The sequence below is a fragment of the Molothrus ater genome, chromosome 21 (assembly GCF_012460135.2).
Source record: "Molothrus ater isolate BHLD 08-10-18 breed brown headed cowbird chromosome 21, BPBGC_Mater_1.1, whole genome shotgun sequence".
In the NCBI taxonomy this organism is placed as follows: Eukaryota; Metazoa; Chordata; class Aves; order Passeriformes; family Icteridae; genus Molothrus; species Molothrus ater.
In genome coordinates this window covers 3,031,942-3,058,339 of record NC_050498.2, presented here as the reverse complement: position 1 = coordinate 3,058,339, position 26,398 = coordinate 3,031,942, and the positions used below count along the sequence as shown (strand labels likewise).

Sequence of the window (26,398 nt, the reverse complement as noted above, 5' to 3'; positions counted from 1 at the left end):
TACAGTGCAGAGACAACACCTGAAACCCAGGGAAATGATCAGAGTGCTGACAGAGGATGTCATGGAGACCAAAAGAATGAAGAGGCTTCATAAGGGGTTAGGCAACTCTGTGGTGGATTGCTATACTGATAGCTATTAAATATGGTAATGCAGATTCAACCTGTAATTTAGGAATCCCTCAGTTTTTGACTGGTAAGAAACTGCAGTGGGGAAGGAAGGATAAAAACTTCCTGCTCATCTCCTATCCCTGCTGATCTCAGACAGAGGTGTGAGATCACCTTCCTTGTACACTGCTCATATAGCCACAAGCCAATCTGAGCCAACACCCACAGCTCTTTCAAAGAGAGCAGCATCTCTAGAGAACTGGGTAAGGCCAGATTATTACAGAGAATAATTTTCACTGTTATTTACACTGCAGTTGATGCAGTAATCTCTCTTTCATTGTTTAATGGTATCTGAGCAGGATCAGGCACTTAAAAGCAAATGGCTGAAGAGAATCCAAACAGAAACCTTCCAAAGAGTGCCTGGTCAGTGGTACAGGACATGATGTAAAGAGTGCTCAGCTGAAAGGCAGGGATAAACTCTGTCTGCAAGTCAGCAAACCCCTAATTAAGTTGCAAAACTTTTAAGTAGGCATTTGATTTATCAGAGGTGCAAGTCTGCATCATGGTTATATGAGCAGGATCTTAAACAATGAACTTAAAAGTTCTGCAATGGTAAGAAGTAGTATGGGAATTGTCAGAATTGAGAGCTCTGGAAAAGAATTAAAATAGGGAGCAAAAGAGCAGAACAAAATTACCTATTTTCTTTTAGATTCAAGACTTCAAGGGATGTCTAAGAATTAAGGAGGTGACAGACCTGCCAACAGCCACTTTTTGCTGCCACAGGAGGGAATTTAGTGATCATCAAATAGCACAGCCCAAAGCATAAACCTTCCACAAGCACAAATAATGTCAGGATCTAATTAAGATAACCTGATGCTAACACCTTTTCTAAACTGAAGAAATGATTTTGAAGAATAGTTGACTTGTATGTTTATTTCTATCACTGATTTTGTACTAAGTGGATGAGCCATAAAAGCTCCACCTGGGCAGCTCTGCAGTGTAACAGAATGCCCAGGAAGCTACAGCCCTCAGCTCCAGGTAAAGCTCACCTGCTTTCTTCACCCTGGAATGCTCTGTAGCCTCAGCTATGCAAGTCATGTCAGTCCTGCTGTGCTGATAAAACATATTTCTGGAAGGTGGTTCCAGCTGAAAGGCAGATTTACTGATGACACAGTCCAAAACAATGAGAGGTGTTTGAAGTGTAGGGACAGAGGAGAGGCCATGCCTTTAGCATTATTCACTGGGGATCACAAGAGACACAGCTCTGCCAGAGGAAGCTGCAAGTCCAACTTGCTCAACTTTCTCATCTCCAAGCTGCATACAAAACATCAGTGTCATGGTCAGAATAAAACATTCTACCATTTTAGGCATATTGCCTAATTAGAAACCATTGTTATCTGAGAACACTGTTTTTGCAGCTGTCAGGAAATTAAATAACCCAAGGGTAACTTGGAATTAAATAAAGCTGTACAAACACATAGCCCAGCTCTGAAATCCTGACTCTGACAAGCATCCCTCTGCTTTCCAAGGGACTCAACATTTAACTAGGGCATGCAACTATCATTTTCAATCAGGCCATAGGATAACAAACACTGGTCCTTCTTGAGGGGCTGAACTTGCAAATCCATATATCACAAGGCTGCCTTCTCTGCACTGAGAGCAGCAGCACCTCCTGAGGAAAGAGCTCCATTACAAGTGTCTACTAAGAGAGCAACCAAGGACTGATAAAAGGAAATGCTTATACAGAAATCCCTGCTTTCATCTCATTTCACTTACTTCTCTTCTTACAATCCTTGTAACTTGAAACTTTGTCAGCAATCTAAAAACTAAGCTGGTTAAGAATTTTTAAGAATGAAACAAAAAGGAGAAGTGCATTTCCAGTGAGAATGGTACAGTCTGTGAAATGCACAAAAATGCTCACCTGGGAAAATCTGTTTCTGGTGGCCTCCTTCTACTTGTAATTTCTGTTGCAAAAAACAAAAAACTCAGACTAATATCAAAGTCTGAGTGGAAGAGAAAGAGACAAAGTTCTTGCCAGGCCAGACACTGACCCAGCAATAAAAGGTTTTGCACAGGACAGTCAAGTCTATAAACAAAAGCTGTTCTAATGTGTCAACACAGCTCCCACCTGGCCATGGGCACAGAGGGATGACAGACTCCCTAAAGATGACCTGGAGGATCATGAGCAAATGACAATTTTACAGCTATTTTACAGATATTCAGGTTGTTGCAATCCAGTGGTAAATAAAGTCTGATTTTGAAGTGCAGATAAGTAGATAAGTCAGTTTGGGCTTCCAGTTAAGGCAAAATCTGATTTGTCCCACAGAGTATGTATGTGACCTGAAACAAGCAATTTGGTCTCCTTTTTATCAGTTTCCTCATATGTGGGAGAAAATAATTCTTACCTCACAGAGGTCTCATAAGAGAGGAAGTATGAATACACTCCACAAACAAAGCATCATTATTATGTTTGGCTAAAAATGTGGAACATGGTAAGGTAGATTCCAAAAATAATCATTATGTCCACTCTCACTGGAGAGCTGGGTTGGGAGGACAAATCCAGGTTAGGCTCTGGTCAGTTTTCAGGAAATCAGGCTGCTCTCTTTCTTCCTCTTCACAGGATAGCACACCACTAATAACTGGAAAAACCTGGAAAATTAAAACCAGATTCAATCTCCAAAAGCTGACATTTGCTCATGAAAATGAAGAAGGGAGCAAAAATTGGCTTTTTTCTTGATTGACAAGCAAAGAAGATTAAAAGTTTGGGTCAAGATGTGTTCAGAGCATGGCTGTGGGTGCATGTGTCCAGTGCAGGATTGTTTCCTGAGTGCCATGATCAAGAGCTGGGCCCTTCCCAACCTGTCAACCATGGCTTTTTGCTCCCAGCCAGGAAAGCATTGCCATGGCAGCCTCTGCCCACCCTGCTCCATGAGCAAATGGATCCACAGCCCAAAAGAACTGAGGGCTTTGTCTCTGACAGTCCAGTAACAGGAACTGCAGAAATCAGCAGATTTCCCACTTCCTGACAAAACTTTCCCTGTGTTTCAGAAACTCCTGGCCAAGGCTTTGCTCACAGACTCTGCAAGCCAGGGGTGGAGAGGACCCAGCCCAGACAGGCAATGTTGGCAGCTCTGGCTGCTGCCAGCAAGGGGACACAGGTGGAGTGTTCCACTGAAAAGCCACACCCACAGAAATAAAAGAATATCAAAAGAAGAACCACTGCAGTTGGATTCACATTTACAATTCCTTCTGAATTTTCAAATAAAATAGCAAACCCCCAACCTTTTCTTCTTCTTTTTTTTTTTAAGACAGTATTTCAGACAAGATTTCATAGAGCAAATAATTACATTTCAAACAAGACTTAAAGATGGAGCCACTAAATTCCTAACTTTATGACTGTAACCTTGATGTTGTATTAATCCTGTGCAAGATTAAAAGCTAAAATATGAGATTTCTAAAAGATTATGTAACTTTTCCCATAAAGGGTATTTTTTCCTGCCCCAATCTCCAATCTGTTCCACTACAGACCTGATTTGTGCCTTAGGCTGCAAGTGCACCCATTGTAAAAGGGAATCCTGAGGGACAGAAACTCCCTCAGTTATTATTTACAATGGTCTTTGCCTGTTACATTACCAAAGCATTTCACATGTTTACTAATTAATCTTTCCAAGACCTATTAGGAGGTGATTTAATTGGATTATCCCTGTTCCTAAGATGAGGAAACTGAGACACAATGAGAGACTTGTCCAAGGTGAAACGGAAAAGCCTGCAGCAGACCTATGAACTTCACCAGAGTGCTCTGGTTCCCTGTGCCTTCACCTTGTGATGGCAACAGCAAAGCTGCTCCCTTGAGAAAGGCTTACTTGCCCTTGGAGAAGCCCTTGCACAAACCCTAGACTGTGATTATCAGTCCAAAAGCCTGAAGAAGATGGTGGTTGGCCACTGTGTCACCATCAGCTTAATACTGAATCAAAGAACAAAACATGCCCCTGTCACCATGGTATTTTCTGAAAAATCCCTTTGCTAGGCTTTTCTCCTGGGAAGCTGAGAGGCCTCAGAAAAGAATGAAAACAATAATTATCTGATTGCTTGGGAATGTGGTCTGGAGATGGTTTACCAACAGGTGCATCTTTGATAGGTTCCATGTGAATTGTTTTTAATTAATGACCAATCACCATCAGCTGTGTCAGACTCTCTGAGTCTGTCACAGGTTTTTATTATGATTCTTGTCTAGCCTTCTGATGTAGCCTTCCTCTATAGTTTAGTATATAATTTCACAATATTATATGATATATGATATGATGATAATATATGATAATATATGATGATAATATATGAGATATGGTATGGTATGGTATGGTATAATATAATATAATATAATATAATATAATATAATATAATATAATATAATATAATATAATATAATATAATATAATATAATATAATATAATATAATATAATATAATATAATATAATATAATATAATATAATATAATATAATATAATATAATATAATATAATATAATATAATATAATATATCAGCCTTCTAAGAACATGGAGTCAAATTCTCATCTCTCACCTCATCCTGGGGACCCCACAGGGCCACATTCCCCCTTTGTTATAACTGCATAAGAACTAGCTCAAAGCATCAAGTAAATTCCCCTCAAAAGAGAGCTGCTAGTTTGCACATGCATCAGTCTGCATTTCTAGAGTCTGATTTCAGAAAGATTTCAACTGATTTTAGTGAAAACCAAACAACTAGACACATTGCACTGGGATTATGAGTTACCCTTGATCCATCATGAGTTCTGGAGATTTTGTACCTGGAAAGCTGGAAAAGACTGATCACTGGTACCAGGAGAAAATAAAGCTGATGAAGTTTTTGGGCCTGAGAGTCTCTGGCTGGGCACAGACAGGATTTAAGTTTGTTTGATTTTCCAATCTCACTTGATCAGGAGAATCCTCCAAGCCTGTCAGGAACAGAAATTTTCTCACCTTGATGAATAAGTGCTGATCCTTGGGAAACCTGAGGCATCTCCTGCTCTCATGAGAACATCTGGCAAACCCACTCAGAGACCAACCCTGGGGTGTGCTGCACACTGGAATTTTGCAATGATTACCACAAAAGAGATGTTTTCTCTGCTTGCAGATGATGACAGACTGTTTTTTCCATGGGTTACTGAAGATTCCATTTCTAGACTGAGGCCATAGCATTTATGAGATGCCAAGGTAGAGGAAATCCACTTCCTTGTCCAGGTTGTAAACTTGAGAAAAGTAGGGTTTAAATGTAAAGTAGATTCCCAGCTAGCAAAGATTGGGAACTGATGGTTGAGTGTTTTCAGCCATGGGAAAAGGGACTCATTCTGCTGCTTGTGCCACTGATTTCTCAGCTTTCCTTGTGCTTCACTTCTCAGCCTATGATGGGGGCAACAGCACTTCCACATCTCTCACAAAGTGCCCCATATAAAATTCACTTAAAAAGTAGGGAAAGATGAGCAATCATAGTCTTACCAGCACTTACAATATATAAATACTTGAAAAGGTCTTAGACCATGTGTTCAGCCTTGGCCTTTTCTTGCACATTTAGCACCCTGGCATGCCTCCTCATAGCTGGCAGACAATAGCCAGCTCCAGTACAAACAAGGCAAGCCACCCTCTGCCCTTAAGTCCACCCTTCAGAAAAAAACAGAAATGCACCAGTGGAAGAACAAGTAGATGGTCTTTAGTGAAACAAATGCTCTCTAGTGAAAAAAAATAAATAAAATAAGGAGGGCTGCTACTTTTCTGTTGAGCTGCATCCTGACTTTAGAGAAGAACCTAAAATTTCAATGGATTGTTCCATTGTTTCAGTCAGAAAAGCTTTGTGGGTCCTGCATTTATGAGAAGGGTTGATAAAAATGAGCCCTGGTATCTATCTGCTCATTTATCTTGGACTTAGGAAAGTACTAGGAAGCAGCCAAGATGTAATAAATTTAAAGGAAGAAATCATGGCCAGTCAAGTGGTTCAGGAAGAGAAGTCTTGGCTTTCTCACCACAGGCTGTGAAACAAAAATAGATATCAATACACACCCATCTGCTGGAGGAAACAGTGAAAAATATGTATTATTTATGCAGTACTTCTTTAAATAGGAGTGAGCAGAGAAACTGAACCAAAAGACTTTCTGTGGCAGGTTACAAACACAAGGAATAATATATGCTGTCAAAATTTGCAAACCCACTCACATACAAGCTCTAAGAAGAAGTGCTCCTTTCCCCATGTGACGCAAGCAGACCTTGCAATATTATATATTTCTCATTTTCCTCCCTTCCCCCAAAAGCTTTAACCACCAAACCCTACTGCCTCTTGGGAGAGGGCAGAAATCCCACATAATCACAGCCCCCCAAAATGTTTATTGATCTGTATCAGCAGAGATGCATTGCAGGAAAAGCCTCCCTAACCAAGCACATATTTCTAATAAGGCAATAGTCAAATCCCCACATTTCAATTTGAATTTAGGTCATTAATACCACATTACTTAAAAACCTAAAAACCCTAGACAAAGCATAGTCTAGCCAGTACAGAGATCAGAAGAGAGTGATTGTACAAGTGTTTAGTAGAGAAAAACACACTCTGCCTAGCAACCACAGGCACTCTGGCCGTCCGGGGGAGGAATCTAACACTAGAAATACCAGCAAGCAACTCATGCCACTGTGCCTCAGATACAAAGGCTCAGTCACTGGGCAATCCAAAATAAGAGAAAAATAGTTATTGAAGGAATATTCAGAAAACCAGATGCAATTATTAGTTTGCTTCCCTCTGTAACTTTAAATAAAGATTGCTCCTAGCTAGATGGGCTCTGGGCTTGGACTTATTTATAAGCTGTTTTCTCACTCAGTTTATATACAGGAAAAGAGAGAGGACACTGGAAGCAATTTACCATTTTGATGTTATTGAAATAGGAACTCAGTGTGGTACTAAAGTATATGATGGTCCTGAATCCAAGGTCAGACAGGTTTGTCTGAGGATGATCGTTATCAAAACAAAGCACTGCCACCAAGATGGTTTTTTTTCATTTTTATCCTTTTCTAATTAGAATGAATTTTTTTTTCTGCCACTGTAACTAGCTGAGTTAGTTCAAATAGTTCCATTATTTTTAATGTACTGGACAATTTATTGTGAAGTATGAGCTGAGACTAAGAATCTCCTCCTAGAAAATGTGTCAATGAATGGATTTCTGGCCTTAGAGAAGTTACTTGCCGTATCAGGCAGCCAAAGAAGGTTTAAGGAAGGACTGTCATGCCCATCTTGCAGATGAACCTCAGTGTGAGGAGACCAAGAGTCTTGCTCTGTCTTCACACAGTGGATCTGCACACCTCAGAAGGATGTTTCTCACTGCTGCTTCAGGACTGAAATGAAATGGCTTTTCCTCTCTGGTTCTGATCCAGAAGAGATCAGCCAGGACCTAAGGTCTGCTGACTGCAATCATCTACATGAAATGGGCTTACCAGTTCTAGGAGAAAGAAGACCAGAGTACATGAAGGTGATGTGTTTCCCTCACCCCAAATTTCCCTGAACCTAGAATATGCACATTTGCCAATCTGAAAATCACAGTGATTCCCTCCTCCCTTGACCCTAGCACTTGATTTCTTTTTCCCTTCTTCAATAATTTCAAAGTTCACTGCATACATGAGAGATTGCACACAAGGGACACCAACCCAGTGCCAAGGCTGGGAAGCCAGTAACCTCACCTTGAAAATGTTAGCAACACGTTGCTTTACAATAATGCATCTTTAGGACAGCTTCACCTGGATGACAGACTGTCCCAAGCCCCTTTTATGCTGATGTTCCCAGTGCATATAAACAGGGTTTCCAAGATGATGGCTACCTCCAGGTGTGATGGCATGTGTTTCAATTCAGTGTGTAAAAGCTAAAACCTTTGATGAACACATACTACTGGAACCAGCAAGACAACAGGTTAGGAGCTCTGCTCAGGCAGCTGCCCAGGGACAGCAAGTCTGTCCTTGCTGCTCTCTGAAAAAAGAACAGACTGTGCAGAGAACACGAGGCCATGGTGTATCTGCACATGCACTAACAGCTCCTGCTTTCAGCCCAACTTTGGGGGAAAAAGCCAAGCAGCCAAACAAATACTCCTGTATTTCAGGGAGTAGCAGCCACTCCACCTTTCTGCCATGTGCTGGCTGTGCAGCAGGGGGATAAAGGCCAGGACCATACATGGCTATCCAAGCACCCCACTAGCTGAGACATTTGTCTTCATGAAGGAGGGCCCATGGTAAAACTTCTGCTCCTAGTTCATCTCAGTATCAACCAGGAAAAGAGCTTTCTGTGCACACTTCCCTGGGTTATTTGCTGAATAAAATTCTTTCTCATTAGCAGGCCAAAGCCCAAGAAACAGCCACTGGAACAAACAAGGTTCTGTGCAAATATAATCCCCACCTCACCACCAGGGAATTAAAGCCAAGAATTAGGCTGTAGCCATTCCCTTTCAGCACAATGAATGCTTAAGCAGGTTACAGCTTTGCACTGTGGACATTTTCTGGGGAGAAAAAAGAATGACTGCTTTACCAGCCCAACTTGCTGCTCTCAGTGCAACAAGCCTAGGGATTATTTTTTGACAAAATAGTTAAGAATGATTACTGCATGTCAGTATGTTTTAAGTGTTAACCTCAAGGATTGATGGAAGTGCTGGTATTTCTTCAGTCTGCTCTTTTCCCATCAGTGGTATTTGTGATGTGCAGGAGAAAGGGGCTTGGCTAACATGGAAGATGCCAGCTAACAGAACCTTCTCATTGCTGCTGCAGCAAAAAATCATACAGGTGCTTGAGAAAGAAAGATTCTCATTTCCCACACAGAAAAACCTATACTTCAGAGACTTACATTGAGTTTGTTAAGCACTGCAAGAAAAAAGTTACCTGGAAAGAAAAAGGAAGTCATTTACTGCTGGATTTGCTATCTGAACTGCTCATCAAAGGTGCAGATCTACCCTGTAATTCTTAAGCTGAATTTGGCACTTCACTACTCAGGACAAGAGGCAGCTGATGCACTCGAAGCAGACATAATTGGAACTGTTTTGTAAGAAGGTGGGATGGGACAACTCAGAGATTTTGATTCTGTTCAAGCCCATGGGCTGATTACAGGCTGTACAATGAAAAAGTGAAGTTTCTCTTGCTGAGACATTTCTAGCTAGACTGTGACTTCTCCTGGACTTCTCCAGACTATGAAAAACTTACACCACACAGAATTGAGGAGCAGGGATGGAACTGCACACAGGGCTAACCCTGAGATGAAGCTTTGGATGTGGTGCCAACAATTCATAAAGAAGAACATGGGCTGGACACAAACCAAAGGATATGGGGGCTGTGGCAGGAGAGTTAGCAGGATGTGGTGTACACAGGTCTCACCAGCAGATCATCACTTACAAGGGAAAGCACACAAAAGGTGATGAAGCCAGCAGCTCTGTGACACTACTACAGGTTGGGTTTTGCACCTGGCTTCCACACCACACTGTAGCAGAGGATGGCCTTAGCATACTCCCCCCTTCCCCTGAACTGCCTGGAAGTTGAAAAAAACCAGGGATGTCCTGTGCCCAAACCAGCCACAGGAAGGTACATGAGCACTGTGACGTTCTGCACCAAGCTCAGGTGGCAGAGAGAGCCAAGGTCCCAAACCAGCCACAGGAAGGTACATGAGCATTGTGACGTTCTGCACCAAGCTCAGGTGGCAGAGAGAGCCAAGGTCCCAAACCAGCCACAGGAAGGTACATGAGCACTGTGACGTTCTGCACCAAGCTCAGGTGGCAGAGAGAGCCAAGGTAACAGAAGATCCAGAGAGGACTGCTGCTTTGAATTGCAGCAGCACTGCCTGTTCACAGACAACCTGGGACATGCAGCTTCTTGAGGACACTGGTGGTGCCAGACCTGGGATTTGCTCAGAGCACAACCAGTGGCACACAGTGCAACAGGCCCTCAGTACAGATGAGCCAGCCAACTGCTTGAGCTCACCTTTGTTTCAAGCTAGCATAACGTCAGAGAGATAAACAGCAGTGTGGCTGCTGGAGGCTCTCCAGGGATGGCTGCAATTCAGCTTGTCACCAGTGACTGAATTGAAAGATCTGTGTCATGCCAAGTGGGCAGAGAAACCAGTGCCATGGTGTCAGACACAGACACGGTGCTGGAGCTGAGCATCCCCTGGCACATCCCTGAACCTGCAGTTCAGTGACACAGACTCTCTCCTAGGAATGAGAATCCCTGGGTTTCTTGCTGGTCCCCCTGGAAAATAACCCAGAAACTTTTTCCCCCTTTAGTGAGCCTTTGTTTAAAATGAAGCTGTTAGAGGGAGGCTCTGCATCCTGCTATCATGGCAAAACAAATTAGAATTGATTTTCCTCAGTTGCCACAGATAACAAAAAAGCCCACACTACCACTGGTAGTAAAATTCTTGTGCATATGCCCCTTAAAAAATACAACAAGGGACACTCTGGCAGCAGAACCCTCTGTCACCTCTTCTGGGATCAAAGTACATGGCATAGACTTTCAATCAAACCTCAAAACTCCCAAGTTATAAACAGATACAGCTGTAAAGATCCATCAGCATTCTCAGCCTAGTAATTAATTTACTAAAATCTTTAGGTACCACTGTGCTGGTCTAAAATGTAGCTTGTTCTATCTTGTTGGTGAGTATTTCTAAAGCAGAAAAGGACCAGCTTCAGCAAGGTTACTGATCATAAAACTCTGTACTAAATAAAGATGATGTAGTTTCAAATTTTCTCCTTGTAGTTTGGATATTACAAAACCATTGAATATTACAGTGTCACAAGAAGGTTCTCAAGAGTTAATTCCTACTCAGGAATGAAATCCTCTTTCTTCATATTTTAATGCATTTTCTCTGACTTTGAAATGTGGACTTTTAATTCCAAACACAGAAAGAGTAATTGAACAAAAATAATAACAGCTGCCCAACACTTCCTCATTCCCTCACCTCAATAACACCATTACAAACCAAACCTCCACACATGACAAAGGTTATTACAAACTATTTCCATCTACAAAGCCAAACCATTCTCTACATCAGCTCTTGCACAATGCCAAGAATTTGCAGCTCTCAAGCACGTGCCAACCACCTTCTGTGACACAGGACCAACTCCACCATTGACCCCTTCAGCCACCCCAGGCAAAGGTGGCACAATTAGTACAGGGAGAGCTGGGTGTAGGAAAGGGGGATAAATCACAGCTTACACAGATGAGCCACAGGAGTCCAATCACAACTCCACAGCACTGTGCAGGCTGTAGGGATGATACAAACTGTTCAAGTGCTCCTTTCAAAGACTGGGGTTCACAGAAGCTGGAAATGCAAGATGTGGTATACTGATGGAGGCTTGGGGACACAGGCCAGCTCATTTTAATGCAATTGTATGCAGAGGGTTTTGCTTTTTCAAACCTGCTTAAACTACTCTTTAAGACTTGTGTGTGATCCTCTCCCAGCTTTCAAATATATTCATATTCCATGTCTGAATTGCCTTGTACAGCATGGCAGCAGAGACAGTGTGCTTAAGAGATCAAAGCACCTTTCAGAGCTGCACTACCAGCACTTACAAACAGACTTGTTTTACAAACATTTACAGTCTCAGTGAGATGACATCTTTTCCTCATCCACCCCATGCTGGATACAGCAGTGGCACGTGCTGACACTTACCTAGGAAGCCCTCTTCATCCACAATGATGGTGTAGTCCTCAGGGGTTTCTGTGAGGCTGAAGAACTTGCACCTGGCAAAGGCAAACAGCAGGAGAACATGATTAGCACCTGGACTGAGCAGAGCCTCATCTTCCACCTAAAATGGAAATCCTTTGCCATCCAAGCTGTGCTGAAGGAAAGAGTCCCAGTTTGATGTTTATGGAGAGGCCTGAGGCATTAACAGACCTGGATTTTATTTCTGGGTAGCTCATACTGTGTGACCCATATTCCCTGCTGCCTGCCTATGCACAGTGAAGCTGGTAAAACTCTTATTGTTTTTATTACTTAGATCTTAGTTACTTTTCTTAATTACCATATCCCTTAAGGCTTCCCCTCGCATCCAGGACCTGCTGTGTTGCACTGACACAGAGCAAAAGCCTTTGCTCACTGATTGCTCACTCCAGCACCCTCCAAAAGCATTTCCATGCCTCACACATGCATCTTTTTGCCCACTGAAGTTTCTTGCCTTATCAAGGTTGGACATCTAACCTCTGAACCAAGCCCCAGTATCTCTTTTTGCTCCTTCAGAGGCGTTTGCCACCAGCAGAGCAGCATCCCACTTCCCAGTGCTGGCCCTCTCCCCTTCCTGGGGTGCTCCTGGTGAAGAGTGGTGGCAGCCAGCAAGCCAATGGACACCAGGCTGAGCTGTCCCCCTGCCCAACCCCCTGTGGCCTCTGTCCTGCTCCATCTTCTGACATCACCGGCCATGTGCAGGGCAGCACCCCCAGCTCCTCCACCATTTAACACAATGTCACCTCTAACAGGAGATACAAATCAAATGTGACATGGCATTCTTCCACTGCAGACACACAAACGAAAAAAGCTTCAGCCTTAAGGCTTAACACCACATATAGTCAAAAAGTTTTTTTTTTTTTTTTCCCCTGACACACCAACATATGTACATCAACATTTGTTGAAAAAACCCCAGCTTCTATCTAGCTGGTCCCCAGCAATGGCAGGAAGGTCAGCATGACATTTTGCAAGCTCATGTTCACCTTCAGCAGAGCATCAGCACAGTGCTGGCCAGCATCCCTGACACCCACAGCACTCCTGGTCCCTCCAGGAGAATGCCAGAGCACATGGACTGACTGTGTTTGTTGTCTAAGACCAGGAGAAATTTTCCCCTCTAAATTGGGTGCAGCAGGAAGAGCATGTGTCTCCAAGAACCAAAGAGCAGGATTTCACAGTTACACTACAATACTCTCAAATTTATCTTTATGAGACAACATACAAAAAATGTTTTAAATACTAGAAAAAGTCCAGTATTTAAAAAGAAAGAGAGAAAGAAAGAGATTGTTCTCCAGGCCCCCAAATTTCACAGCATCTTCACAGTGTAATTTCTGCATGAAGCACAGTTCAGCAGGATTCAAGAACCAGGGACTACCAGGGCTTCTCAGCACTGCTGAGCATCTGTGTCCCAAAGTCTTCAAGACTTCTGAAAGTCTGGAATTCCTTATTGGTGGTTCAAGACATCAAAAATTGAAAGCATTCACTTCATAAAGAATCAGATGAAAACCTGGCTTCAGCATTCTTTTGACTGGCTGAAAAGAACAAACATAGCAGCTCTCCCCTCCAAAAGCAACAGGGAGAAAAATGAGATGGATGCTGCCCTCCTCATCACCTCATCAGAAAACTGAGAGGAAACAACACACAGTTCAATTAGTGGTCTGCCATGTAACCAACAGGATTTCATGTACATGGAAAGCATTAGACAACCTGCCTTTAGAGACCTGTCCTGTTTTCCTGGAAGCATCCATCACAACAATCAAGCATAACACTCCTTCCTAGCACAGACATATCATTGTAAAATACAGACGTGGCCCCACCACGATAGAAACCACAACTTAATTATTTTGTGTCATTGGTAATAGCTGCTGTGACAGCCACATTTACCAACTCAACTCTCTCCAGGAATAGTGCCAAAAGAAGCAGAAAATAGCAGCAGCTCAATTTTTTTGCCATCACTTCTAAACTGCACGAGGCTGCTACCAGTGCAAGGGATAATACAAGCTGGGCAAAAAGGACTTCTGGGATGCTGCTTCAGGAACAGGAGTTCCAGGAGGCAGAGGTATTTGTTACAGTGGGTGAATTCCCTAGAGAAGTCACTGAAATAAAACTCTTTGCTACTACTGCCTGCCTGAGTCACATGCATGCTGAGAAACTAGAGGTCCTAAAGGAGAAAACATTAATATTAAAACCCTAACCTTTCCTGATCTGCAATGGCATTTATGGAAGAATTTTTTACTAGAACAGTAATAAGTGTCTGTGTGCACACACTGACCTTAGGAGAAGAATGATTGTGACAGATGCCAGTTTCTGGCCACACATCTAAATATGCTGATATTTAAGGGATATGTACACATGAAATCCCATAATTGGTGCCTCAGAACTCATGTCAAAATCTCATATCTTCATATACCACCTCAAAGCCCAATCCCCAACTCAGTGCAGCTCTGTAAAAGGTCAGGACCACAGAGCCATCTGAATTTAAAAGTGAAGTCTTTCAGCAGCACAGAGAAGACCAGTGGTTCTTGTGGTATACGTTCACTTAGTTCAAGCCAATGATGCATTCTTTTCCCAGAGGAAATCTAGACGTGAAAAATTGGAATTGCAAACCTTGTGTGATAGGAAAAAGGAACTCAATGTCATCTCTCTCTCCCACATTACACTACACATGCCTCTTCCATTCCAGTTATTTCAATAATTTCTATTTCCTCTTAAACCAGTCTTTGATAAGCTGCATGCCAGCAGCATCTTCTATCACCACACTAAATCCAAGAAAGGAAAAGAATTACCCTTTAATAATTTTGAGACATCAGACAAACAGTATTTCTCTAAGTACATGTGGAAACCCTATATGTAGGAAGACAGTATTTTTAGTTTCCTACTAGCCAAACCTTGGATGGATTATTTTGGATTTCTGCCTTCTCAGTGTTTAAGCACATTTCCACTTAAGCACTGTTGCTGACTTTGACTGCCTGACAACATATGCCTTTTTCTGGCAATGCCACAAATGTAGACCAATCTATTATTAGATGAGATCTTTGAAACTGCAAAGCTTACACTGTGTATGGAAGAAATACTCAAGCTTGCACAGAGCAGGAAAGTGCCTACGGGATGCAGCAACAGCATCATTTCAGTTTGCAAACATTGCCCCAGTCTCCATGGGAGAAGGGAGCAGGAAAGTGGAGTGCTTGGCTGTGCTTGCAGGTCCACACCAGAAGTGTCTCCTCCAGCCATTTGGTGTCCCAGGTCTGCTGAGATCACTAGAGTGCTAATACTGGGATGAATGTGACTTCTGTTTGTTCTGGGTCACACACTGAGCACAAGTTCCTGAGAATAATGGTGTGGGTCATTTGAAAGTTCAGTACAGACAATGGTCTTTAAGGAAGACCACAATCCTACCTCCTTATTTATAAAGAAACTGCTTAATTAATTGTTATCTCAGCAGGGTGAAGTGCTACAAACTGTTTGCCCTATGGAAAAGATTGATTCCAGAAGCATGTGGGCAGCTGGGCTCCCCACATGTAGGAAACCATGGCTAAATGCCATTCAAGGAAGTCAAATGCAAAGTCTGGAAGTAACACAGAAGTTTGCAAAGAAGCAGTTGAACTGAATAGAAATTTAGAAGCAGTAGCAGCAAGCTCATCTGTGTGACTATGAAAGACATAATTTGTTGGGATTTGTTCCAGGCTGTCTTCCCATTTGAGATGAGGAGGGATTTGTACGCTTCACTCTGTATGTTATCATGACAACATATATTCTTATCACAGAATAAGACACATGCTGATCATCTAATTCTTGTTGATCCTTTTTGCAGTTTATAAATAATGACAAGAGGAAGATTCAATGCAACATTTTGTGAGACACACTTGGAAAGCAGTAAAGGACACCTGTGCTGTTAATGACATAGAGGCCATAGGGGACTGTTAAAAGGGTGAGCAAGTCCTGCTGAGCACTCTCTGGCTCTGCAGTTCTCAACTCATCCCATGGATGGGGTCCCACAGTCCCAGCTGGTGCAGTGCTGCTGTCAGAGCACTGGGGTGGTAGCAATCACCACCTGCTGCTCTTCCACCCTCAGCAGTCCTACTGCAGAAGGATCCTCTGAGAGACCAGACAAGGTATTCAGCCCAGTTTCCTCTGTCTCCACAGCAGCTCCCCCAAAAGCCCAACAAAGCCCTTTTGGGTCCTTGAAATACCCTCTCCTGAGGCCACCTATGCCAAGGATACATGGGCTCTCTGGGCCAGGCACAATGGGCTGGTTTTGCCATTCATTTCCAGTCAGGCTCACTTGAGCTTCCAGCACAGTCAGCTTTGGGATCCTCCTGTCACTGCAGAAATGGAGCTGGATTCTGCCCCTACATATCTGGATGGGGTTGGGGTGCACTGTGCAGCAGTGTCAACTAAAGTCTTGTGGCTCTGATGTGGCACAGATCCACACAGTCCAGTGGATCTCACTGTCCCTGTCCTCCACCTGGCTGGAGGCAGGGCCCCTCTAGCTCTGGCCACAGCACTCCATGCTCACTTCTTGTAAATGTGAACTGGAGGTCCCTTCAGGAGGATCAAAACCAACATCATCCCTCCTACTGCCTCTGAGGACTTCCCCACTGGAGACATTTCTGCAGCTCCTGCCAGGGCAGTGCGGAGCTGCAGAACACTCTAAGGGTGCCATGCAGCTCCTTAAAGCCAGGAGACCGGTAAAAAAATCATCTGCTGCTCTTTATGTCCAAATGAAACACTTGGAACCTCACTACTAGGATAAAGTGAATTTAAGGCAAGCTTAGGCAGAAGGTGAACCATAGCACAAGAGAAAATGCAGACACATATCATCTGCAGCAGGCCATGAGTCTCTTCAGGAACCAGAGCAGCACAGCATTGCCAGCACCAAGGGACAGCAAGAGCCTTAAACATGGGCCAACCATGCCCATTCTAAGCACTGCTGAGGTGCTGCCTCTGCTTCACTGACCTACTATAAAACCATTAGTGGGAACCATAATAACTGTTAACATGCTGGAAGGACAAAGACACATCCTCTCAGCCCAGCGCACCTGGGGGGAGAACAGAAAACTGCTCACGAGGCCTCCCAGCACATTCTTCTCTGAGAAATAAACCCTGTAATTAAAAGCTTTTCCATCCTTCTCCTCCTCCAATAAAAAAATTATTAAATATGAGAGGGGATGAAGACACTTGAAGTGTAAACAGTGTCACAGCCCTCAGACCCAAGAGACAGGAGAGCTGCCTATAACAGAAATATCCAAAAGATAAAGTTACCTTAGATAACGTGTTCCTCCTGTCATTACAGCCAGCTATGTGAGGACAGCTGCAGGACTGTCACTGCTAAGCCAGATCCCTGCAACTGGTTGTGTTCCCAGCCTCTGTGCCTGCTGGGATGGGAGCACCTTTGGCCCAGTGCTGAGGCAGGCAGCAACACAGCCCTTGGGTTACAGCATCCAGTAACACTGCCCTGGGCAAGCAGAGGAGTTATGGCCATTGCTCTGACCCAAGCCTGCATGGCACGCAGGAGAGCTCTCTTCTCTTTCAGGTAAATCCATAAATTACATCAGGAATTATTTCAGTCTGCTAATATAGACTGGATTTACAAATTGGACAATGAAGCAAGACCCCTATCCACTTTAAAAAACCAACAGACTGCTAATAAAAAACACCTCCCTCCAAAATTGCCAGAGTTACATTGTTAGCTGCAGAAACTCAGATCAAATGCCTTGCTCCATTCTGGTCCTCCTGGCCAACCTATGACTCAGCTTCCATTTCTGATACAGATCTAAACCATCCCTGTGGAGAAGCATAGGGACATAAAACCAAAACAAACCTCATCATATTCACATTTATTGTGCTAATGGGAATTAAATGAGCATCTCAGGCGCTTTGCTCATGTTTTATTGCTGTTGTTCCTCCAGCATTTTTTAAAGCAACACATCAGAAACAGCAGTGCCTCAGTTGGTGCAACATCACCCCAGGGCAAGCAGCAGAGCAATAGCAAAAACCCCTAAATCCTTAAATTTCATCAAGAATTATAAAAATAATTTTCACAAAACTACATTTGATGCATTGTACACTGCTGCCTGTACAGTCTCCTTCTCAGAGCATAACTGTAAAAGTGTACATCACTTCTTAAATTCCTTTATTCTGTTCCTCTTGGTTTGATGCCCACCCCTCCGGAATCTTTAACAATATTGTTTACAGATTTATCATTGTTAATGACAGGAAAGCAATTTTTCAAATCTCCACAGAGGGTCAATGAGTATTTACATTGAAATGACAAGAGCTCCTTGCTTTGGGAGAGAATGCTGGCAGCAAATCTCTGAAGGGGAAGTTGGAGCAGTAAATGAAAAAGGTTTAGTTTGTGTGCAAAGGGCAAAAGTATTCATTTATTATCTAACAATTAAGTAATTGATCCAGACACACCTTTTCCTCTTCTCTCTGCTATCCCTGTGTGCAGGCATTCTCAGAGGCCCCTCTATTGTGAGTCAACTTAGTTACAGATGAGATGCAAAAGTAATTTTTTCCATTTGAACAAGCCCATAATTTATTTAAGCAGAAGATAACTGTGCTTTAAAAACTTTGTCTGTACAGCAGTAACAATATCCCCTGATCACTGTCAGAGTTGAACTAATTTTCAGCACAAGAGAGAGGTGGAGTACAACACCACATTTGCCTTAACCACAAAATTCTCTTCTGCAACCCAAAATCTGAACTGAGAAACATGTTACAGATGTGGGTGTGGCTCCTAAGGTTTACAGCTGAAAATAAAGTATGATTTAATGTACAACAAAGGCTTGTGGACACATGATACCACCTGGATCCTGGAGGATTATCCTATCAGAACAATGCACACACTGGGAAAAAGACTAACTCCCGTTTCCTGTTCCCTTCCAAGTCAGGCATTATACTATCACTCCTTTAATGCTCTCTGCTGCAGAATATTGACTTTAAAATCCTACCAACAACTGAGTTTTCATCAAATGTAATGCTGCTGTACATCCAAACTCATATATTTGGGGTTCATAGTAGCTATTATTGTGATCAGCCAAAAGCAGTGATTATTTTATGAACAGCAATGAAAAACACAGACTGCAGAGCATATGCTTTTTATTTCAAAGATGGGAGCAACCCATGCTCAATGCACTGGGGGTAAGAGGTTCTTACATACTGCTCCAAGATACATAAAGAAGGATGAAGAAACAGAAAATCTGTTGTGGACTTGTTTTCCTACAGGAACCATAAACACAATTTTCCCAGCATGGGACATAACAGTTCTCCCACAAATTGCTAAAATATATTTCCAATACTCAGTATAGAAAGTTAGATGCACAAGAAATGTTTGCAGCTTCAATGCAGGCAGTAATTGAGAACATGTGTGCTGGGGGAATTAAAGGGACAGGAGGAGATTCAGCAAGCCATGCTCCATGGGAATGGAGAGGCAGGAGAAGCACATTTCAGGCCTCATCATTTTCAAAGAGCTTCCACTTGCAAGCAGGTCCAACACCCCACATCAGTCTGAGGATGTATGCTGTGAGGCTGCATGTCAACCCCAAATTTAATGCACATTAACAATTTAGGAGCCTGAATAAAAAATTAAAAACAGAGAGTTTCACCAACTTTCCTTTAAGTTCAGAGAGAAATTTCAGCTTTTTGCACGACTAAAGACACCTTTACAGCAAAAGCAACCTCTGACTGTTCTCATTCTCCTAGGCTCTGCTTTTGGGTCCTGCTCAAGATGGATACTACCCAGCCCAGTGATGTTTAGTATTTCTGCATATTCTAGCTCATATTATGTACAAAATAGTGCTGCAAATGTGCCTGTACCCAGCTTTCCATAAACCTGTAGTTAACCAAATCTACAGCTCCCAGAGGCACCAAAAGGAAGCTTCATTTGCTTCCTTTGTTAATGAAGTAAAAGGAAGCTCCTCTTGTGCCAATTCTTTTTTTTCTGGGTAAAGATCCCTATATACACAAGCAAAATGGAAAATGCATTTCAAGAATTTTAAGGTTTTTAAAGTCAGACAATATTGACTATCCACAAAGTTTTAGCCTTGAAAATGTCAGGTTTTTTTAACAATGCTCTTCCAAATCACTCTTTCTAAATTGGTCTCTTCAGACTGCAAAGGAAAAGCTCATAGTAAAGGCAGAAGCACAAAACTTCTTCCCAGGCCTACCAGCCCCAAGGAAAACATGAGAGATTATTCAGCAAGTCAGCATTACATGGCTCAGATGGAATTTTGCAGTTTTGGAATATTGTTCCTAAAATCCAGCTGCCAGATCAACACCCAAAACAAAAGCCAGAGCTCCTGCAGAAGTATATATGTCACAAATGATAATGCAGAGTGGGTCACTGTTTGGGTCAAAATCAGTGTCATGGCCAGCACCATCCCACAGATGTTCCTTGTTGCTACCCCACTCTGAAGAACACATCAGTCCAGTCTCTCCATAGGACTGAGCTTTGCTGGGTCTGGCTCAGACCCCTGCAGAAACCCCAGTGTGAGAAAAGTCACATGAACTCAAAAGCAGCTCCAATCAGGGCCTCAAATCAATGCTCCAAAAGTCTCCAGAAGTTAAGGGAGTTACCCATTCCCAGGCCATGTTCTGACATTTGGGATATGTTTGCTGGCTGATTTAAGTGGCTGCAGTGCCTTCATATTTGGCTTTTGATCCTTTCAGAGTTTCAGCACAAGAACTCTCACACTCTCTGTGCAGCACCCACCATAATGAAGTGAAGATGTTTCTAGAGAGCAAATCACACAGAAGTGTGCTTTAGGAACATGCTTTGTAAGGCTGTTCAGTTTGCTTGGTGATGAGAAAACAGCTGTTTTTTCAACCAAGATGTTGGGGTTTAGGAGTTCTCCTTTTGCTTCTTTCTCTTAAGGAATTTTCTCCCATTTTGTTGCTAAGAGACAATAATGACCAGGTACCTGGGAGAGACAAAACAAGTTGCCAAGTTCAGGGGAGGAAGGCAGCTGGCTGCACTCTTACCTGAGAGCTTCTTTCCTTCAGAGATACTGAGAGAACTGGGCTGGGAAAAAAGGGGCTGGGGCAGCTGCTGGCTCTGTTTCTCTCGGCATCCATAGGGGAGACAGGCTGGGGTGGCTGTGGGGAGAGTCCCCACTACTGTGGGGTTCTGTCTGCTGCCTTTCTTCTACCATGCGTGCAGCTCTGCTCATAGGAGCAGCCATTGTACCTTATCAGCGCCCTGCCTCACTAAAAAAGGGACTGTCACTATCTGTGGGGTGCCTCAGGGGAAACCTCAGGAGCCCTGAGCTTTCCCCCTCCCAGGGAGCCTCTCCCTGCTCTGTTTGGGAGTCAGGCTGCCGCTGCCCAGCCCTGCTGTGCCTCTGCTACTGCTCTGGGTTTTTGCTACACTGAATTGGGAAATGGGGTTCGATGGAGCTCCCAGCCCGCTCTTGTTTTCTTGGCATCCACAGGGGAGACAGGCTGGGGTGGCTGTGGGGAGAGTCCCCACCACTGCGGGTTCTGTCTGCTGCCTTTCTTCTACCATGAGTGCAGCTCTGCTCGTAGGAGCAGCCATTGTACCTTATCAACGCCCTGCTTCACTGAAAAAGGGACCTTCACTGTCTGTGGGGTGCCTCAGGGGATCCCTGAGCCTGTTCAGGAGCCGGGCTGCTGCTGCCCAGCCCTGCCGTTTTTTCTGCCACTGCTGTGGGTTTTTGCTGCAGTGCAGCCCCCACTCCTGGCCTGTGGGGACAGCAGGCAGTGACAGCTCCAGCTGCCAGCCCCTCCTGCAGCCCAGCTCCGCCATCCAGCCCGGCCGCCATCCCCGAGTGGTGCCCGGGCCCGCCCCACAGCGCCCCCTGCCGGCGGGGGGGAGTCCCTGCCCTGTCCTGCCCCGCCCGGAGCCAGCAGCGCCCCTGGCGGCCGTGCCCGGAACTGCACCCAGGGAAGCACCTAAAGAGCAGCCAAGAGACTTTATTGGGTTTTCTGCTTTTTGGGTTTGGTTAGGGTTTTTGGTTTTATTTTCTTTTTTATTGTTGTTTTTGTTTTGTTTTGTTTGATTGTTGTTGCTGCCATTGTTGTTGTTTGCCTTGTTATACACATACATCCTAGTAAAGAACTGTTATTCCTTTCTCTATATCTCTGCCTGAAAGTTCCTTAATTTCAAAGCTGTAATAATTCAGAGGGAAAGGAATCATATTCTCCATTCCAAGGGAAGTTCCTGCCTTCCTTAGCAGACACTTGTCTTTCAAATTAGTTAATTTCAAATTTCAAACCAAGACACAAGATGAATTGTGCTGGGGAAAGGTGTGAGGGGCATGGCAGAACTATCAGGAAAATCATCAGCATTTCAGTAATAGTTTATGGTTCCAACTACCAGAAATCAGTACTAGCTGTCATCTTAGTCAAACTAAAAAGCACCTGAATGGCAGTGGTCAGCTTATGTTGTAAAGAGGCATTTCAAGTCTATGGGAACCAATCCAATGCATTTATAACACTCTGACAAACTTTCCACAAGCAGAGGTAGCATGAAACTAAGACAGCTCGAAGTGAGATCCTGAGGGAACAGACAACATCTACTTCCACCCATCTTTGACTGGATAGTTAAAGGAAATGCCATGCCTCTGGCAGATTTTAATACTTTAACTAGCAGATTTTCCCTTGCCTTATACTCTTTCCTTTAAAGCATAAATGAATCAAGTGTAGCTCCATTTAAAATACCACTTCTCATGAAATTCTAATCCCCATTTAATTTTATGTCTTACTGTACTACCTGCATTACCACAGAGAGGATGAGAATGAGAAAAGGGAAGAGATGCTTCAGTAACCAACAGAGTCCCTAAACACATTCTCTGGAAGCAGCCAAAGACTGCAAAATGACCAGGCCTTATGAAAGCCCAGCAGGCTGTAATCATGTACTTATTTCCTGTCCTCACCAAGTGCTGTGCAGGATAAGTATTAAAATAGATTGAGAAAATTAAAGCAACAAAGTAACAGCTGTCAAACATTTACAGAAAATTTAAATTGTGAGATCAATAGCAAAGATTAAAAAACTACAACAAAACTACACAATCTTCCTCTTGTAAAGATCTGGGGAAGAACAAAAACTCTCAGAACAATATGAGGCAAAAGACACCTCCAAAGTATGAGAACTTAGTGAGTAATGGTCTTGGATCTTCCTCTGTGTGCAGCTGTGTTGAGGCCCACCAAAACCAAATTAAGGTAATGCTGGGCAATGCCAACACCCCATCCTTCCATGGCTGGAAATGCTCTGACTTCCTTTTTCCTTCCAACCAGCAAGGGGGCAAGTGGACACAACAGAAAATATGCTGTCAGATGTTGCTTTTAATTTCCATCAATAGAGAAGCTGAAACTATCAGATGACTCAAAAAAGGGAAGATAAGATACTTCCAAACTTTTCCAGCACTGTGACACCTCCATGCTCATGCCACACTGCCTGGACTGAAAAGCTCTGAAGGGGATGTTCCCCTGCTGTGCAAAAATGGAACCAGCTCAGGCATCCAAGAGCTCAAGCTCAACATCAACAGTTCAGAAAGAAAACAAGCCAAAACTTCAGGAAGCTGAGCCTATAATGTAAAAGGTTCTTCTGTAGCCTCGGTTCTGTACTTTCAAACTGAATTACCTTAACAATATAGGATTCCAGGATAACAGACCTGTGTGATGAAGTAAAAGGAAGCTCCTCTTGCAGCAATTATTTTTTTCTGGATAAAGATCCCTATATACATAAGCAAAGTGGAAAATAAGAATCTATAGATCTAAGAGAAAACACTGCCCTGTGAACTGAGGGACATGGTTGAAGTATGTCAACAGTCTGTTTCCACTGAAGTCAGGATTTCAAACATTCTTTACAGCTACAGACCAGGGTTCTCATTCCTTGCCTGTAGGAGTCCTTTCTGTCATTGTTATTTCAAAACCCATCAAAGCATGATCATAGGAAAAAAGCTTATTTATTGATTCATCTGGGTGAATACCCTAAATTTTGTTTAATGCTTCATAAAGACTCCAGTGAAAAGTTTTACTGACAAACCACAATCAGAATAAATGACAAAACTTCAGGTGGTGCAGCCCTGGACTTTAGTAGTGTAAGGCACAATGTAAAGTGCAAAATCATAGCCTGACTCACCTGGTACAATTCTCCCATCTCCAGAGCCAGCAAATACCAGTGATTAGCAGTACAGAATGAGAGAATGGTTTGCCTTGGAAGAGACCTTCAAATCTCTCTTTTTTAGTTTAAAACCAGTCCCTCTTGTCCTAGCTCTATCTGCACATGTTAAAAAATACTTCTTTTTCATAAGCCACTGTAGGCCCTGGCAGGGGCTCTGGGGTGTCCCTGGAGCCTTCTCCTCTCCAGGTGAGCACCCCCAGCTCTGCCAGCCTGGCTCCAGAGCAAAGGAGCTCCAGCCCTTGGAGAACCTCCCTGACCTCCTCTGCTCCAACAACTCCTATGCCCAGAGCTGGACAGAGCACTCCAGGTACTCCCATGAGAGGGAGAGGATCCTTGAGCTGTTGTCCACTTTCCTGATTCAGCCTAGGGTAGGGTTGGCTTTCTGGGCTGCATCTGCACGTTGCTGGTTCATGCCCAGCTTTTCATTCATCCACCCCAAGTCCTTCTCCACAGGGCTTCTCTCAGTGAGTTCTGCCTGTCTCACTTTCAGAAAGTTCTGTCTTAAAAATATATTTAGGTCACAGAAAACACTTCATTACCCTACAAAAACATAGAAAACTAAGTAAAATGTTGAATTAAGACAGCAACAGATGGAATAAGAACTAAACAACATAAATTCTTTAGGTGGGCTATGAGTGAACCTGACAGAGAGGTGAGAAGACTCTTTGGCACAATTCCACCTGGCTTTTGTTTGCTGCTTTTCACAAGACCTGAAAGCACTTTCTAAAAAAAGTCAGTATCAATATCAGGTTTTATTGCATCTCATCTTTACAAAACAGAGCACAAAAGTAGATATTCACTGTGGCCTCACACAGCCCAGACAGGTCTTAACATTTACTGCTCTTCTGATCAGTTCTCTGGTGGAATAAACAGTTTGTAACAGTTAAAGAATATTTTTAAACTATGCTGAGAATAAAGGAAGCACAGCCTTCAGCAATATATGAGACTTGGCTTTCAAGCAAACATTTGGCTTTTTTCACAGTGCAAAACAACAGAAACAAACCCACCAGGTATTGCCTGCACACTCATTGCAGGGAGAGAGCAGTGAGGAGAGAAAAGCACAGGGCCACAGGACAGCAGGATCACAGTACCCTGCCAGCTTCATCCCCAGATCAATCCAGCAACAGCAGAAAAGCTGGCAAAGGAAATAATGACCTGAACAATAAGATTCAGTCCTGTAGAGAGGATGAATATGAATTAGACTTTTGTAGCATAATTAGGGTTCTACAGCTAATTTGGTCGGACATGGGGCACAGGTCTCCAGCAGGATCTCATTTCCAGTAACCAGAGTCTCCAGCAGCAGTTCCAGGAGGTTTCTGCAAACAACTGCTGCCTGAGCTGCTTGTACTTGAGAGAGCAATTGGAGGATTTGTACAAAAACTGTCTGAAACCAGGACTTGACTGTCAGGGGGAACAGAGTGTGCAGGACAGCCTGGGAAAGACAGGATCTCTTCTTCCAGTATAGACAGCTTCTGTTTTGCTGAGTCCAAGGCTCTATTGTCAAGCTTATGCTTGGAGATACAGTCTGCAGGCTTGTTCTGGCAGAAATAATTTGCTAAGTCACCATTTTTATTTCCTGCTGGCATATATCAGTAAATAAACAACATGGAGGGTTTTGAACAAGAAGTGAGGGGGTGAAAGCTGCTCAAAGAACAGAAAACAATCATAAATGACTCTCTGATCTTCAAAGCTCTTAGATCAAGAGGGGGAGCAACAGACAAGGTATTAGGAAATCCAGTGGTTATTGCACAAGGTCTCCTTCACTCAGTGCCAAGATTCAAATCTCACTGAAGGTTAGGAGCAAAAAAGCCTCCTCCACAGGGCTATGACAGTGTGCCCAGCTGCCAAGCTGAGAGTTTCCTTTGTTATTCCAGTGCATTATCACAGACAAGACCTCAGACTCCAGTATTGTCCATCTTAGTCCAAATCTCAAGTGTCTGCAATTATTCTTGATGCAGAATATCTCAATACACAATCCTGGTCTGTTTGGCCCCCCTCTGATGCACCTTTTCCCACTCCTCAAGCTCTGCTGAACATCCCTTCCTTCCTCAGCACATTCCCTGTGGGGCTGGGCAGCTGCACAGATGATGGAGGCTGCTAAGGAAGGTGAGCCAACACACAGATACACGTCCTTGGGGCATGCACTATCTGTAAACCTCAGCAGGATCCTGCTCCATAATTAAACACATCTGATCTTGTGACACTAAGAGAGATATCAAATTGGAACATAACAATACAATTATTAAAATTCAGGTGTAGTACAAGTCACAGTAGTATGGCAGTGATTAATGTCACACCAGGGGTGTTTTGGAGGGATGAAGTCACTTATTTTCACATATGAAGTAACGTATTTTCACATACTTACAATTAAAATTTTAAGTAGCAACATAAAAGCATAATTAAGTGCTTCT

At 43.3% G+C, this 26,398-nt stretch overlaps 1 protein-coding gene across 1 annotated transcript in view; it reads right to left on the bottom strand.

Annotated features, from left to right (window-relative positions):
• CASTOR2 (cytosolic arginine sensor for mTORC1 subunit 2) overlaps positions 1-26,398 on the bottom strand; it is a 132,351-nt gene that overhangs the window by 58,046 nt on the left and 47,907 nt on the right. The window contains exon 2 of the mRNA XM_036395259.2: positions 11,795-11,865. Coding sequence (XP_036251152.1) covers positions 11,795-11,865 — 71 coding nt within the window. The remainder of the gene's footprint in view (positions 1-11,794; positions 11,866-26,398) is intronic.